This window comes from Eurytemora carolleeae, unplaced genomic scaffold (assembly GCF_000591075.1).
Source record: "Eurytemora carolleeae unplaced genomic scaffold, Eaff_2.0 scaffold1339, whole genome shotgun sequence".
NCBI lineage: Eukaryota > Metazoa > Arthropoda > Copepoda > Calanoida > Temoridae > Eurytemora > Eurytemora carolleeae.
The window spans coordinates 1-18,987 of NW_019397227.1; the positions used below are offsets into that span (position 1 = coordinate 1).

Genomic DNA, 18,987 nt, shown 5'->3' on the forward strand with positions numbered 1-18,987 from the left:
GGTCGTGCGGGTCGTTTTCAGACTCTAAAACAGCGTCGCTTGTTCTATGCGGGGTAGGGAGGGCCGCCCCCCCCCTGGTTTGCACCCTGTGTTTAAAGATAATGTCGTTATAATTTCAAGTGATCCTTCATTTTAGAAAAAGACATGCCCGATTCACAACGGTACCCTTTAATCCTGTACCGGATCAATAATGTACAAGATGTCATCGTTTTGGATGCCAGGAAAGTTTTTTATTCTGACAAATCCTCAAGTGTTTCTGTATCAGATATTCGCAAGTCACTTGTACAGAGAAACGAGAATTGAAAATATACAGTTTTCAAAGTTTAAAATATGTATTTTGATCATGCAAAGCTATTAAGGTCTCACCACTGGAAATCGCACATGCCACCGTCCCTCTGTTACAGGGTTATCCACAAAGAATGAGACTTTACGATTGTAAATAAAGTATTTTATACTGTCTGTTTCCATACAGTATGATTCCCTGCAACTGTAAACTTGGTTCTTTTTTGTATAATAACATTGGTTAAGCCATACAAAGGTTATATTCAAGGCAGACAATTGAATTTAACCTTGAAATCGTCAACTTTAAAGTTTTAGGTCGTCTTTACAGTCTCATCCTGTGTAGAAAATCCTGTAGGTTTCTGGTTTAATTTTCTAGGAGAAACGAATTAAGAGTTCTTTCATTTCATTTAATTAATTGATTTTTGTTTGCTCATTATACTTCAAGAGAAAGATATTTACTTCTGAAGCTCTGAGAGAAGGGGTAGAGAGGGATCGGTGAAAGGGATAGAGGGGGGGGGCAGATAGCAATTCTAAGTTAAGTTTATGTACTTTGTTGCATCAAGCCTAGACGATCGAGATAGCTCTAATATCGTCTTCATATTCCACAGTTTTCTTGTTCTCACTGTATTGCAATGAAATATTTGTAGTATTATTTAATGATTTATGGGTTTCCGCATTAATTTTCAAAAGTTTGCATGTCTAGCTGTCCAAGTGTAAATAACCCGAATTCGCATTAAATTTCGCTCAACTTTTTGCCCATCAAAATATGGCAATTGACTCATTAATCAGGAACTTTTAGTTTCATCAATGAGCCAGAATATCATTTTCTTATTTTCTAAAATTTTTTTTTGAATAAATGTAGATTTAGTATAAATAAATGATAAACCTTTAATTGCCTAGGATACTGGTCCGGTGTGTGGAACTGATGGCAAGATTTACAAGAATGAATGTCTCATGAGAAAAGAAAATTGTGGAGACGAAATAAGGTAAAATTTGATTTTTCAATTTTTTTTTTAAATGTTACGCAGTTATTTACAACGCAGTTAAGATAATTCATGATATGGGTTTTACGTAGCTATTTACAAGCTTAGATAATTAATAGTGTACAACGAAGTTCAGGTGTACGATATTCAATACATACATTCCCAGGGGAAATTTGGGTAGATACTTTTTATAATTTGTAATTTTGTAAAGAGATCATTAGTGCACAATGGATGGATATCCATGCACGTAGATCCAGACTGCTAGGAAAAGTTCCATACATTTTTAAGACTGGGTCGACTTTGAAGGGTCGCAACGCCCCGGCCTTTGTTTTTAACTCACAAACTCATAATTTTTTGTAGCCCTAGGCATTTTAATTTTAGAACTGAATAAACCCATGTTTTTAGTTATAGTTTTTGAAAACAAAGATATAAGACACTTAGATTTGGAGGAGATGAAGTACCTTAAATAAGATAATTTAAGCTAATTTCTTACTTTTTCGACACAAAAGTTTATGCAACTTCTTTCCTATACCCAAAATGTCGTTGTTTGTACTCATTACAGAAAAATATTTAAAGTTTCCGGCATTCATTTTTTTCTGCGTAGAACAGAGAACAGAAAATAAGTTTTTATTTTTGTCCCGTTTATATAACTGCAAAAATATACCTGACGGAGAAATCTGTGGGTTTCGCGGTTTAACTTTAATAAAGCTGAATATCTCTTTAATATAGTCGTAATTCTAAGTGACCCTCAAATAAAAGAGGATTATGCCAGATCAAAAAGTAGCAAGCTCTCACCGCAAAAATCTATGGAAATTTTGCCAATTATTCTGACAAAATAATATTCATGAAGCAAGCAATCCGCAAGTAAATTTTTTTAAGAAACCAAAATTGAAAATCATAACTTTAAAAATTGTTATATCTGATCAGACAAAGCTTTTAAGGATACTGTTGTGAATCGGACATGCCACTCTATCAATGGAAATTACGTTTAAAATTCCTTGAAATCCTGTCTTTTTTAATTATCAGTTTATTCCCGGAAGTAAACTTAAATCCTTAAATGAATACGATCAATTCTGTTAAATCAAATAGTCAAAGTTTGAAATATTAAAGAGAATTCTGTTAAATCAAAAATCTAAGTTTGAAATATTAAAGGGAATTCTGTTAAATCAAATAGGCTAAGTTTGAAATATTAAAGGGAATTCTGCTAAATCAAACAGGCCAATTTTTTGAAATATTAAAGGGAATTCCGTTAAATCAAATAATCTAAGTTTGAAATATTAAAGGGAATTCTGTTAAATCTAAAAGAATAAGTTTGAAATATTAAAGGGAATTCTGTTAAATCAAATAGTCTAAGTTTGAAATATTAAAGGTTTACACCATCAGATTGCAAAATAACATAAAAAAAGACAAATATAACGACTGACTATATATTTTAATCTAAAGTACAACAAGGATTATCTATTTATATTTATATTTGGTTTGGAATGTCTAACTTCCGGATGGAAGACGATATTTTGGTATCCTCTACAATACTGCATATTTATGTTACAATATTACACATTTGTATTGCGATATTGTACATTTGTATTACGATATTGCACATTTGTATTACGATATTGCACATTTGTAATACCATATGCATATTTGTATTGCGATATTGCACATGTGATTTCCGATATTGTACATTTATATTACAGCGTGGCTGACTGGACCGTGTGTTCTTCAGTAAATGGATCTGCATGTGAACATAAATGTGACAAGGTAAAAATTCACTTTATCATATTTTTTAATTCAAAAAAAGAATTGTCAACAATACTATGATACGTAATTTCAAACCAACGAATTACACATCTTACAGGATGTCCTAAAGAAAATTATAATGAAGAGGGTAAAATGACTGTAAAGGAAAAATTAAGGGGGTCATAATGACGAAATGAATTCAAACAGGGCAGGCTAAATTTGTACACTATACTAACGAAAAAATGTCTCGTAAATGAGTTGAGTTTTTGCCACAAACTTTGATTTTCTAATCTCTATATCTTTGTAACCAAATGTCGTAGACCTTAGATATTTCAAACTATTAATACTTATAGATAAAATAATCTAAGTTTGAAATATCATAGGTTTACACCATCATGATGCAAAGATATTGGGATCAGAAGATTTGAGTTTGTGGCAAACACTCAATTCCTTTACGATGATTTTAAAGTTGTCAATTCGTGTTCATGCTTATTTGGATCCTCTTGTTCAAGTGATATTTTCTCTATTAGAACGAAAGATTTTTAAAATTCTAAATATATTTTTTTCTGTATAATTTTTCTTTATCTAAAAATATTTTACATAAATCGATCTGTCTACTCAATCACTTTTCCATACTAGAAAACCGGTTAAAAGCAGAGAAATCTGGTAAAAGAATAATTTTTCAAATTTTGATATTTTGCTGTTACAAGCTTAGCTTATGTCTTTAAAGTTAAAAAACATAATTCAAACTAAAAAAGTTCAATTTTGTATTTCTATAACAATTTTGTAACAATGACAAAAAATCAATGATACAGGGTGTCCCACGAAACATGGCAGTAGCAAAGCGAAGTGAAGGTCGTCTTTGAACTTAATTTGCAACATTAATTTGTAAACCTTAATTCAGAAGTAAAATTCTAGAGTTAATAATCGCAAAATACCCCTAGTCTTGGCATTTCCAAAATGTAGTCTGCCTTTTTCGTGCTTTCATTCAGACTTAGACCATTTCGGTTTTATTTGATAAAGTTGAAATCTGAACGAAATTCTTGGGAATATTGACAGCACAAAATAGCAGCCCACATTTTGGAAATATCAAGGCTCGGAGAATTGTATGGTTTTTGTTAAGAATAAGACATGTGAAAGTAGGATGACGACTTAATGTCACAAATAATTTAAAAGTTTAAAAGTCGTCTTGCTACTGTCATGTTTCGTGGGACACCCTGTATAAAGTGTGATATTTTCTCTACTTGTGGTAAGGTTGAAAGGTTTTTTAAAAATCTTAAGTTAGTTTTCATTTTAATTAATTTTTTATATTTTGCAAACATTCGCAACTTAATCTCTTTGGGGTAAAAAAAGATTTAAAATTAAAAACGTACATAAAAATTTTAAAAGTTTAATTTTGTTTTTACATTTTTAACTTTTTTTTTGATAAAAATTATCGTCTAAATATCTAAATTTATTTTTCATTTAAATTTATTTTTTCTTATTTTTTAATGCTTTTGAACAAAAAGAGCTGTTTACTTTTCAAAATTCTAAAAAACTGGTTATAACTGGAAAAAAAACTTGTTATAACTAGTAAAAAATACGTTTTTTCAATTATTTTTTATATTAAAAAATTTATTTATTAATTGGTTCATAAAAACACTTCTAAACAATAACATGCCGAAGGGGTAAAAGTTGTGAACATTTAGATTTTTCAGATTCATTCAAAACTGAATGTTTAGAGAAATAGATGGAAGGAAGAAAAAATTTACTTTTCTCATCCAGTGGTCAGCATATATTTCAATATATGATATTTCCATGATATCATGACGTCTTTTTATTTTAGCAGCTAATCAAAATAAGTTTGAACTGTATATAAAGGGAGTGTTCACGAAAAATGAAAGAAGGTATTTTAGGCTTACGATGGGTATCGATTTTTTTCAATGCTTTCATAAATTATTGATATTTCATATCATTTACTATTTTTTATTTTTTTAAATTAATATTTCGCTTACAACTTGTTTTCACGGCTGACGCTGGATTTTCGAAGATTCCTGGAATCCCTGAGCCGGCGATTTAAAAAATTCAAGAAAATACGACTCGGGTCTAAGCTGTTGTTGAGCCTTATTTACGGCTCGGGCTTTCGAATTTAAGTTGCATCTATTTTTCAACAGAGTTTAGTTCATAAAACCGGTTTAATGTTGTATTTGGCGGATTTTCATAGTTGGAATTGGTGCATTCTGAGTTTTGATGAGAATAAGACCCAACATTGAGCCTTATTCTTCACTAAAACCAACCAAGGTCGGTTTTATTTTCATTGGGCCTAACTCCTTAAGTCGAGCCGAAGATCTTGCAGCTGTCAATCACGTGACACAAGCTGTCGTTAGAGTTGGGTCTAAGATTGGGTCTTAAAGTCGGGTTTAAGGAATTAAGACTCGAGCTTTTAAATCGCGGGCTCTTGTGCACTCTGGAAATATAAAAAATGTTGTCAATATAAAAAATCCTCGAAACAGGAAAACAAAAGTAACTCGCAGATAAAAGAGGGGGGGGGGGGGGCACGCGTATGGGGGGGGCCAGGCACCCAAGCCCCCCCCCCTTCTCGTACGCCCCTACTTACATTGTAAGGTCTAGGTCGCTTGAAATTATGCTTGCAATTAGGCGAAATTGAAAATAGGATTTTGAGTCAAATCTCGCAAATAAAAAACAATTTAAAAAAAGTTTTTTCTTACTATCTACTATTTCATAAATATGATAAGAAATATGAATCATGATATTATAGGTGATTAGTTAAATAAATGGCCGGCATTGATAAATTGTGTAACCCAATAATCGTGTAGGAAACAAATCTAATCTTCTTTCTCTTTGCTAATCTCACACAATTCAGATATATCTAATCTTTATTCTCCGGTAGTTTGACTGAAAAATATAGAAAATATACAATACATTTAAGGACAAGATATAAACTTAAATATAAATTTTACAAATCTACATACCATAAACACTCAGGTTAGCTCCTACATCCAGGGTTCCCATACAACTGATCTAACATATGCTAAGATGTTTTCATGTTAACTTAGAAAGAGGAGTAATCTCATTGTTTGTAAACAAAGACCGGAATATTTTGAAGTCATACATAGTACATATAGGGTCGGTGTAACTTTTATATATGCAGAAATAATAATGCTATCCATCACAAAATGTGATATCCACTCAACATAAATATTTTGTGCAAAAATAATTGAATTAGTCGTCAAAAGATAAGGATATATTAAAAGGTACTGTAAGCATAGTTTTAACCACAGGATTCCTTTATATTGTAGATAATTCAATATTTGGAACAATTTTCTAAATTGTAAAATTATGCCCTCACAGTTTAGACGGTTATTCACTATATAATTATAAGGTCTTATATTTCTTTCAAAAAAACATTTTCCCAAAAATGGAAAAATGAAATTTTTATTAGGTGTTGACATTTTTTATTTAGAAGTCTAATTACATATCTATTTAAAGGTCTATTTTCAGGTTTATTTACAGGTCTATTTACAGATTTATTTACAGATCTATTTTCAGGTCTAATTACAGGTCTATTTACAGATATATTTACAGATCTATTTACTGATCTACTTACAGATCTATTTACAGATCTATTTACAGATTTATTCACAGATCTATTTACAGATCTATCTACAGGTCTATTTACATACTAATATACAGGTCTATTTACAGATCTATTTACATATTTATATTTACAGGCTTATCTACAAATCTATTTACATATCTATAATTATACAGATCTATTCACAAATATATTTACAGATATAATTACAGATCTATTTACAGATCTATTTACAGATCTATGTACAGATCTATTTACAGATATATTTAAAAATCTATTTTTATTATTAAAGATCCATTTTTATATCTATTTACGATGTATGTATTTACTGATCTATTTACAGATCTATTTACAGATCTATTTACATATATATTCACAGATATATTTTAAAATCTTTTCACAGATCAATTTATAATCTATTTACAGATATATTTTAAAATCTATTATTGTTTTATAGGAGATAGATCTGGTTTGTGGAACGGATGGTAGAACATATATCAATCAGTGTTTTCTTCAAGTAGAAAAATGTCTAAGGAAAATTGTATAATAAAACTAAACTAAACTAAACTAAACTAAATTAAACTAAACTAAACTAAACTAAAGTAAACTAAACTAAACTAAACTAAACTAAACTAAACTAAACTAAACTAAATAAACTAAAGTAAACTAAACTAAACTAAACTAAACTAAACTAAACTAAACTAAACTAAAACTAAACTAAACTAAACTAAACTAAACTAAACTAAACTAAACTAAAGTAAACTAAACTAAACTAAACTAAACTAAACTAAACTAAACTAAACTAAAAGTTTATGAGATTATACAACTAGAGAGGTCGAGGTTGCGCATTATGGAGCTTGCTTTAACTCTACATCTCGAACCACGGTATTTAAAGGGACAGACAGCGATATTACAAGTGACTTCAATGTCCAATTCACAGCTGTACCTTTATTTAAGTTATACTAAGATTTCGTCTCTGACTGTTTTGAATTCTGTCAATTCATTCCTTTCTCTCAGCGCATAAATCCACCAATCATCTTTTCAGAGAGAAATCACAATTCAAGTTATCAATTTTCAAAGAGAAAAACGTTAAAAATCTTTGTAATTTTTACACAGACGAAAGCGGTTCACTTGAAATTACGTTTAATGCCTCCTTAACGTTAAAATTAACAAATTATAAACGGTTTTCAGAAAAATTAACTATTGAGTTCAATCATTTGAAACATGGCTGCCATTGAAATTTGTTTCAGGATCATTAGTTAAAGCAATGAAAATAGATTAGATCTCAATTATTTTTTATGCAAATTGTTTACAATCAAACAAGGTTGTATAGTAAGGTTATATACTCTGAATGCGCTCTGGATGTACTAGAAATATTGTTGCTGGCATTTTCTCCGTTTTATAATGAGCTGACATGCGGAGAAAATCAACCCCCCCCCCCCTCCCCTATCTCCAGCAACGTAGTATACCTTCATCTTCCGCCAACAATCAGCTAAGTCAATGTCCATTGCGCTCTAAAGGCAACATTTCTGTCACATTGGAGTGTATCCAGAGTATCTAATCCAATTTTATCATGCACAGGAAAGTTAATTGCAGTTGTGTACATATCTGTGTACCTGTGTACATATTGAAACCAGTTCTCTCTGGGCGGAATTTGTAAACAAGAACATCTTGCATCAGTCATCGTTTAGTATCCGAGAACATTAAAAGAATTAAATTTTGATAATTTTGATAACTCATATAATAGTTTCCTATGGCCTGAATATTTTATTGATTTTTTTATTTGAAATATGGATCCCATGTCAGGCTACGACATCCGTCTTGTGTTGTTTACATTACCGCACTGCAGTACAAAAGATGCGTACACCTCTGAAATAAATTTCCTTGCACTATAACCTTGATCTAACCTTTCTATACAACCTTTACATCAAATTCAATGTGGGAGTCGGGAGTTCAATAATTAGATTATCCCTTAATACCCCGAATAGAAGATAAAACGTTGTTTTAGCACAGTTCAATAATTAGATTATCCCTATTTACGCGTGCATTTTATTCCAGATAATTCTTTATAATAGATACAGGGGTACTAAAAAGGATTAGATTAAGACTCTAAAAATATTAGGATCTAATGGCTGAATTTAGTTTACGGTTGCCGAGAACAAAGAATATAAAAAAAATATTTAATTGAATTTAATTCAGTTGTCTCTGAAGTCCCGCTCTTTGTGGGCAAACGTCTAAAAACCATGCTTTATTGAACATGTTTGATAATAATGAATATGTTTATTTATTTTATAAGGATTTTGATTTTAAATAAAACAGAATAGATATTTCTTTTCAAAATGGTTCTGTTTAAAGCCTAAACTTCTTAGCATTAGAAATAAAATCAGGATTTTTGAGAACAAAGGAATTGAGTGATTGCCACAAATTCAAATTTTTCAATCCCCCTTTCTTTACAAACTGATGGTGTAAAACTTTGATATTTCAAATTAAGACTATTTGATCTACCAGAATTCAGAGTTTGAAATATCTGAAGTATACGACAATGTGCTGCAAAGAAATAGGGATTAGAAAATCTGACTTTTTGGGAAAAGACTCAATTCCTTTATACAACAAGGTGTTCCACATATCCTTTATACAACAGGGTGTTCCACATATCCTTTATACAACAGGGTGTTCCACATATCCTTTATACAACAGGGTGTATCCTTTATACAACAGGGTGTTCCACATATCCTTTATACAACAGGGTGTTCCACATATCCTTTATACAACAGGGTGTTCCACATATCCTTTATACAACAGGGTGATCCACATATCCTTTATACAACAGGGTGCTGTTGTTCCACATACCCCATTATTGTTTCAAACAATCAATAAAGCGGAAAAATTGTCTTTTTAAAGTCTTTAGATTTTATAATGGCTATGAAGTCTGTATTAATCTGTAACAGTTATAACTCTGAAAATTTGTTTTAATCGTTTTAGGAATATATCAGTCATAACCGTTACAAATTACAAAGTGTTGATTCAGCGTTATCAGTTACACTTCCATTCTGTTTTATACTAATTACAGGGGCGTGCACAGAAATTTGTTTAAAGGAGCATATTTTTTACTTTCTATGGGGGGGGGGGGCTCAGCGCCCGTTCAGCCCCCCTCCCCCTCCCTGTGTAAAGGTTGTATTAGACTGCAATATAATATAATTTTCCATGGTATAAATTAAAATACACAATTCTAATATATTCCAGATATGTCCTGAATCTTGTACTGGAGCTGCCCGTGACGGACCGGTGTGCGGCAGCAACGGCAATGTGTACATAAACAGCTGTGAACTAAACAGACAAACATGCGGACAACAAGTTGTTGTTGCTCATCGGAGGTAACCGCCATTTTTTATTTTCAAGATTGAATTTATTTGATACACATACATAAAGCTGCGTTGAATGTATATCACACTTTTGTGCGTACTAAATATGATGTTCTTGATCATCATTTGATCATTTGATTATTTGATGCATAAGTCGTCATTAATTGCGTTTCCTCATTATTTCTTCCGAATGTACCATAAAATGTTTTTAAATGTTTCCCTGAAAAAGACATATTCTTTATTTATAGTAAGATATATTTCTAAAAAATATATTTCTTAAATATGAAATTAGAAACTTATCGACTTCTAATTGGTCATATCTTCGAGCATTGACCAATAAGAGATCTGTTTAAGAAAGAGCATTCAAAGGTTTGAACCTAATTTTGGATATTTTTTCAAACTCTTGAAACTTTATTTAAAAAGTTTGTAAAAACGGAAAAGACGTTGAAATGAAAGTAAATTACATTGTCTAAGGATTGTCATTTAAAAACATTTCAAAACTGTAATCACACTCTACCGGGAATTAATTATTTTTATTAATCCTAAGAGACGATAAAGAAAATAATAAAATTTAAACTTAACCGTATATCTACATACACTTGCATAATAAAACTTCAAGTTAAAAACTTTAAATTGAGTAGATAGATAGATAGATAGATAGATAGATAGATATATACTTCGGCTAACATTATAATGAATACATTTTACATTTTTTAATTTTTACTAAACAATTATTAGCCAGGGCTACAGCCTAACCATTTCTGGTTGTTTTGATTGGCTGGCCCTCCAAAGTTTTATAGATACATTTTATTTCTTAAAATGAACAAATAAGGAATACATTACACAATTCACAAAGTAATTTTTAAAAAAAGGGAAAAAAAGAAGGATGGGTGAATAGCAAAGGGAAAAAGGGAAGAGAAGGAGAAACCCCAGCACAAAAAAATCCAATTTTTGTAGATAATATGTTACAGACTGGTTTACAAGATTTTCAAATTACATGAGTAGTAGTTCCTGTTTTTACATTTAAATTCCTTATATTTAGAAGCCAGATATATTTTCATATTCGTTTTGAAACTAAGTACTGATAATGAACATTTAATATTCATTGGAACACTATTCCAAATTCTCGTGAGAAATATTTTTGGAAAAGGTTTAAGATATTTGTTTCTTATTAATTCCAATTTAAAACTTTGTGTCCTATTAGGTTCTACAAATGGAGCAAACATTCCATTAAAAGACGAAGGAAGTTTTTTTTTATATATTTATACAGTTTTTTAACAGAATGTTTTTTTTTATTTTTATAGGGGACGGACTCTCAAGTACTGTTAAAAATTAATTTGATTTTTGTGAATTTGATTTTTAACCTTTAAAGGAACTGTCAGCATATTTTCATGTGAACTTCCATTTAAAGAGTTGGATACCCGATTCACAACTAATCTGCCGAAGATATTCTTGAAACACGATTTTCACTCAATTAGATGAAGTTGTGGACACTTTTAATTTCTCGCTTAATCCACTCTTTTTGGATAAAGTAGTCAAATCAAAAACTGTTTTTTTTAATAAGAGAGTCCCTCCCGTCTCTGTAAATTAATCTTAATTAAATAAGAGAACACTAATCTTGGTTCCGATTAAACAAATCTTGTTTTTTAAATAAGAGAACACTAATTAAAATGGTTAGTCTCGAGATTAAAAAAGAGAGGATCAAGTATTGATCTCGATATCCATTCAAGTTCCCAGCTCAGCCCCTATAACAAATTTATGATTACTTTCGTAGGTTTCAAACAAAGAGAAAAGAATATATATTAGAGGGGAATTTACTAGAAAAAAGTGTAAAACGGCCATTTTGTTGTACTGTTTCCATACTGCAGGTGTACTTCATATATTTATGCTATATTTAAAAATTAATGTTAAAAGAAAACCAAATTATGAAATAGGCTGGTTTCATAATTGACCAATGATCATTTCACATAGACTCTATGCCTTTCACTTTACAAACGATGATTTTCCGTTATAACTATAAATCAAATGATGGTTTTTATTCGCCTAATTCATTATAAAGTTTATATAACAGCTTTGAAAATTTCGAAATTGAAATGTCTAGTCTAGGGAACATACTGTATTAATGTACTCTACTGCACATAATTTGTGAACATTTACATGATTTGTACACTTTGAACTCCCTTTCAGGCTGAAACAGGGAGTAAGGAATAGAAGAGAGATATAACTGACGCGGTTCGCCCTACCATATGATTATACATGCTTTGCAGACGAGTACTCCATTTGTATAAGAAGTATTTGTCTGATGTACATTTACTGCGTATACAATAACCTATTCTGAACATTTCATATACAAATGGAGTACTCGTCTGCAAAGCATGTATAATCATATGGTAGGGCGAACCGCGTCAGTTATATCTCCCTTCTATTCCTTACTCCCTGGGCTGAAAGGGACTGAAAAAATTCATACCGAGAGATTCTTTAAATTCCTCTCTAATATATATTCTATTCTCTATGGTTTCATAATTCTATGATTTGCTTAAAACTTAAATTTGTTTATATTTCAGGCATTGTAAGGTTACAGAACATTGTGATGAAACCTGTTATAAAGTTAGCAAGGTCAGTTAAATTTAATACTCAAATGATATTTTTTCAAATTAACTATCTACCAATGCATAATTTTCATGTCGATAATAAATCGCAGTGAATTAACGATCACAAAATTTTTTTAAAGCTATGATTTGATCTGCAGGATCTAAATCAACTCGTTTTACTTAAATTTTCTTAAACAAACTCTTTCAAAGATAGATCTATAAAGAAAACTAAAGGAGGAACAGGGGGTTAGAGCCCCAATTAGAAATTAAATTTTCCCAGTAGTGCCTAAAACATTTTTTTCACTAGAGATTTTACGTTAACGTTAATAAACAACTGTTCATCAATTAAACTAATAAACTCTCATTTAAAAAAAATTAGGTACACTGTACATCCAAAATTGATATTTTTATATAAAGATCTTTAATATTCCGGCCATAAAATACAAGAAAAATCTAAAAATATATTGATATCAATAAATAAAATCAATGAAACAATGTCAGACATATTGAATATGTAAATAAAGTAAATATTGAAAATCAAATCAGAAAAATCTACTCCCCCTCTTTTGGGCCTCTAGGTATAGAGTGAGGATTATTGAATAATAAAAAAAATATTTTGGTATTTTATTTCTTTTCCGCATTGAAACCCCATCCTCTCTTGTCTTGCTTCATCTTTATAAGACATGCATTCTCAAAACCAATAATTCAATATTTGTTCAAAAATATCATCTTTCTTCAAAAAAACAATTGTGTCTGTAGGTTAAATTTATAAAGTTTACAACAATATTGCTTGATTCACTTCTACAAGAGAAGATAAAGCGTTGTTTTAGCACAGTTCAATAATTAGATTATTCCTTAATACCCCGAATAGAAGATAAAACGTTGTTTTAGCACAGTTCAATAATTAGATTATCCCTTAATACCCCGAATAGAAGATAAAACGTTGTTTTAGCACAGTTCAATAATTAGATTATCCCTTAATACCCCGAATTAGATAGAAATGTTGTTTTAGCACTGTTCAATAATTAGATTATCCCTTAATACCCCGAATAGAAGATAAAACGTTGTTTTAGCACTGTTCAATAATTAGATTATCCCTTAATACCCCGAATAGAAGATAAAACGTTGTTTTAGCACAGTTCGATAATTAGATTATCCCTTAATACCCCGAATAGAAGATAAAACGTTGTTTTAGCACTGTTCAATAATTAGATTATCCCTTAATACCCCGAATTAGATAGAAATGTTGTTTTAGCACTGTTCAATAATTAGATTATCCCTTAATACCCCGAATTAGATAGAAATGTTGAGTTGAAAATGGAAGTGATCTCAAAATGTGCGGTGAGAACTATTGTAGTTAATTTTCCAGGCACATTTCCAAGAGGGTATATATTGATGTCTATGAAACCTTTAAAAATCGATTCTCAAAACGTAACCTGGGTGGTTGATGGATGATTTTGAACGTCGACTTTGCGCTCAAACACAGTAATTATACACCATTAAAACGTTTTATATGTCTCAAATTAATCCTAAAAAATTTCTCCACAATCCTATACATTCTCAGTTCATCTACCATACATTGCCGCTCACTCCCTTTCACATGCTTTCTAACAACTACAACCTTTTGTTGTGTCTCTTTCTTTCTTCCAGTTTCGTTCATCACAGAACACTTTTCAGGATATTGTTAAAACAAACTTTTTATTTTTGACATTTATATTGTAAAGTTATTTATTTCTCCAAATAATACTTTTTTTCTTTCGCAAAACAATCAAACTTTTTAGTTTTGAATTTATCTGTTGGAAATCAATCTCATTTTAAGGATTTAAACTGACGCTCCATTTATAGAGTGGCATGTCTGATTCACAGCTGTCACCTTTTAAATATTTTAAACATCCTTATTTTTCAGGCTAAAAATTGAGGATTTTTGTGAAATTAAGAAATAAAGAAAAAATGATGGTTGTTTAACCCTACTACAATTGGTTTATGTCATGCATAACTTCAAAAAGGATCACACTAGAACGCTTAAACTTTTTTAACCTTTTCAACAATTTTGAAACAAATCATTTTGAACTGGTCGGTGTTTAAAGAAATCAAAAATAGTCTATTTTATTATTATTTTTTTATATTATTACTTTTATTAATTAAGGTAGAGATCTGAAATATATTTACTTGTAAAGTACTTGAAAAAAAATGTGTCACATGTTGATATTTGTCAAAAGTAAAAAAAATAAAATTCTGCATTTTTTAGACGTACTTTAAAAAGTTTTTTTTTTTAACTTTCCTAGAACAATTAGATTGAAGGTCTAATTTATTTTTATTAATCTGGTCTTGAACATTTGGACTAGGGACATGTATATCACACTCCCTTTTCTTCAACTCGAAGGGCAAAATCAAGGAGGAGAACATTCNATTATAAAAAAAAGAGCCCAATCGGGAAAGAAGACAAGGTTTAAATCAGGCATGGTAATAATTAGTAATAATTAGTGAAATAAAACAAAGAGTTATATTTATATTCTTTACAACATGACATGAAAACTTAAATGTTCTTATTTTAGATTCTAGTACAGCCTCAGAGCATGAAATAAAGAAAGTCTATAAAAAAAGTCCGTTGAATTTGTTTAAAAGTGCATAGCGTCAGAAATGTTAATGACCGAACTGAGCCGCATCCATTGAAAATTATTGTAAATCGTAGACCATCCCTCGAGATATAGTAGTTTCAAAATTGTAAATGTGGTCGTATAGGGTCTGATTTTATTTTGTGACGCCTCTGAGAAGAAAAACACCCTTTAATATTTGAAAGCTTATGAAATCTATGCTCAATGTCCATCCCTACTGTAGGTTAGCAGTGGGTCGGATGGTAAGCTGTATAACAATGTCCATCCCTACTTTAGGTTAGTTGTGGGTCGGATGGTAAGCTGTATAACAATGTCCATCCCTACTTTAGGTTAGCTGTGGGTCGGATGGTAAGCTGTATAACAATGTCCATCCCTACTGTAGGTTAGTTGTGGGTCGGGTGGTAAGCTGTATAACAATGTCCATCCCTACTGTAGGTTAGTTGTGGGTCGGGTGGTAAGCTGTATAACAATGTCCATCCCTACTGTAGGTTAGCTGTGGGTCGGATGGTAAGCTGTATAACAATGTCCATCCCTACTGTAGGTTAGCTGTGGGTCGGATGGTAAGCTGTATAACAATGGATGTCAGATGAAGAGGAAAAATTGTGGAAAACATATTTACGAGGTAAATATACTTTTAATCATATTTTTCTCTAGACGGTTAGAGTATTTTTTAATCTGTAAACAATCCAATTGGTTATTTTCTGGATTTTTAAACCCAAGACATATATATTTATACAAAAATGAACAGATATTTGATTATTTTGGTATAAATATATAGACACTTGATAGTTTTATTAATAATCTGCCTGATGACGTGCCCAGGTCGTCATCGATCATGCTTTACATGTTATGGACGATTTCCTGTGGAAGTCGCTTCAGTGCCGATTTTTTTTAAATTTGCAAGAAAGATTTTCTGGCTGGCCTCAATCATTGAAATAAAGCCGGAATTTTGATTGCATTTTTAAAAGATACATGCTTGGTGAGTCCTGTGCTTGCTAGTATTACCGCAGTGCAACAGGGTTACGACAACACCTCTGTTGGTCAAAAACGTAACCTCCTAATCAATATATCCGGTCCGATTAAACTTGGAGCAGCTGATCAATTTACGATTATACAATTAAAAAAACGAAATTTTAAAAATTCATTTCCTTCATGCCTAAAAATGTGTTTCACGAATACTCCCACCCTATATATACAAGAACAGACAGTTATTTGATTACATTTGTATGCTTAATGACACTTGATTGTTTCATTAATAAATTTTTGTGTATTTATGGATTCTAGACACAAGACACTAGACACTAGACAATACACATTTCATTAATTATTTTTGTAAATATCTGGAGCCCATACACAACATATCGTCACTAAACTTATCACTACAAAACATATCACCACAAAACATATCACCACAAAACATATCACCACAAAACATATCACCACAAAACTTATCAGCGACAAAACTTATCAAACTACAAAACTTATCTAACAACAAAACTTATGAAAACAAAACTTATCAACTACAAAACTTATCAAACTACAAAAACTATCAAACTCAAAACTTATCAATAAAATTCATCTGTATATAAATTTGGCTTGTCTTGTCTGTTTGTTTGTCTGTTTGTTTGTATGCAATAAACGTCAAAACGGCTGAACCGACCGAGCCCAAATTTTTTTGGGACATCACGTGACCACAGGGAAGGTTTATGAATGATAAAAATTTTTTAAAAAATGTGGTTTAAAGGTTTTAATTTTGTAACAAAATTCAAATTCTTGAAAATCCGCGAAATTTTTTTCTTCTTTGTTTCAAATGTAAACAACAAGAACATGTTCACAATTTAAATGGAAGATGGCGCCCTAAAAGCCTAGTAAATCTAAATTTTCAAATCATGGCCCTTTCTCCGAGATAGAGGCTAACAAAAACAGAGAAGACCTGAAAGCTATGTGTGCAAGCTTTGATAGTGTACCCTTGAACACATATATGTTCAATATTGCCAGCCTATTAACAGATGAATAATGATTTATATATATAAATTCTGAGTCAAGTTTCAGTTGTACAACGTTTAAAAATGTTTTAACAAATAAATGTTGTAGTTTGTTTGTAGTTTTGAGTATGATATGTTTTGGAGGTTGATAAGTTTTGTTGGTTGATAAGTTTTGTAGTTTGATAAGTTTTGTATTTTGATAAGTTTTGTAGTTTGATAAGTTTTGTTGTTAGATAAGTCTGTTTTAATAAGTTTTGTGGTGATAAGTTTTGTGACGATATGTTTTGTATGGGCTCCAATTTCTAGACCTACGACAATTCTCTGATTCTTTTTGTAAAGGAACTGAGTTTTTGTCGCAAACTCAAATTTTCCAATTCCTTTTTCTTTGCAACATGATGGTGTAAACCTTTGACATTATTAACCTACACTATTTGATTTAACAGATTTCAGAGTTTGAAATATCTAAGGTCTATGAGGTTGGATTACAAAGATATAAGGATTAGAAACTAGAGTTTGTGGCAAAGACTTAATTACTTTATAGACATTACACAATACACAGGTATCTAAAGTCTAGAAATGTACAAAAAGAATGAAATAATTTTGGTTTAGGGATTTTGGAATTAACTATTTCTAAAAAAAGCGCCGTGGACATTTTTAAAGATTTAGCAGTTGCAACAACTACGACATTTCTGCAGTAAAAGGGAGAACGAAGACGACCTTCAATATACAGTTCCCATTGTATAGATTGCTAGTGATAACCAGAAAACAATGGAATGTGAAGACGACATTAGCAATGCTTAAGTGAATTTAATTTTGTTACAAAGCAAATAGTTTCACAAAACGCTTATTAAACCACTACTTTAGTTTAATGGATCTGTTTACACTACACAGTTGATGTGTCTCAAAATTATTGCACTTATTAAAGTTAAAAACCTGATCTTGAAAGTCAACTCCTATTTTTCTGGTTCTAACTGCAAACATATGTCTGTGAAGACAATTATAGACACTATATGATCCAATATACAAATACAAAACACAGAAAACTATCTAATTTATTTTTTCATATCCTATTTCCTATATTGTATGAAATAAAAATATTCTTTTATTAATATACATTTTCTTTTATAAGAGAATACTCATACTCATTTGGCTTCCTTAAAGGGACTGTATGTGTAATTGCAAGTGATCCCTCGAATTATAGAGTGACATGTTCGATTTGCAACGGTGCCCTTCAGAGCTTGATCATGAATGAATGAGATATCAATGTGCTTCGTTTCAAAAATTTAATTATTTTCAATTGTGGTGTCTATTGAGACATAGGCTATAGAATAGAAAACTCTGTGAATCCGTCTTTAAATGGAGGGTCATTTGAAATTTCAAGGACAGTCCCTTTTTAAATACACGTGTAGATTCTGTTCGTACTTTGAAATAATAATTACCCAACAACATTTATATATTTTATGTGAAGAAGCCGTTTTATACTTTATGTTTATTTTACTTGATTTGTTCTACTAGATAGATATCTATTATTATGGGGTGGGGTGGAGAGTGTGTGACACTAGTTCTCGTTAGATCACTGAAGTTAAGCACACTTGTCCACAGCCAGTAACTGGATTGGTGTCCAGACTCGTTCACATGGTCGATTCCTGTACTCTACACAAACCTGATGGTTTCAAAAACATCTGAAGTCGACATCTGGTTAAGCAGTTATGACCACCTGACGGATGTAGGAGGACAGAGGGGCGGCTGTCAACAACTCTCGCTTCGAAAGGGTGCGTGCTGACTACTCAACAAGAAAGAAGCTTTATATGGATTAATCCAAGTGAATGATGAT

General features: G+C 31.0%; 1 protein-coding gene across 2 annotated transcripts in view; it reads left to right on the forward strand.

Moving 5' to 3' along the window:
- Positions 1-1,159: 1,159 nt before the first annotated feature.
- The window catches only part of LOC111712869 (agrin), a 33,315-nt gene continuing 15,487 nt past the window's right edge, over positions 1,160-18,987 (forward strand). For both annotated transcript variants that reach the window (XM_023487614.1, XM_023487613.1), the window contains exons 1-7: positions 1,160-1,268; positions 2,963-3,026; positions 7,058-7,134; positions 7,431-7,485; positions 9,844-9,974; positions 12,527-12,578; positions 15,710-15,790. In XM_023487614.1, coding sequence (XP_023343382.1) covers positions 1,237-1,268; positions 2,963-3,026; positions 7,058-7,134; positions 7,431-7,485; positions 9,844-9,974; positions 12,527-12,578; positions 15,710-15,790 — 492 coding nt within the window. In that variant the 5' untranslated portion in view covers positions 1,160-1,236. The remainder of the gene's footprint in view (positions 1,269-2,962; positions 3,027-7,057; positions 7,135-7,430; positions 7,486-9,843; positions 9,975-12,526; positions 12,579-15,709; positions 15,791-18,987) is intronic.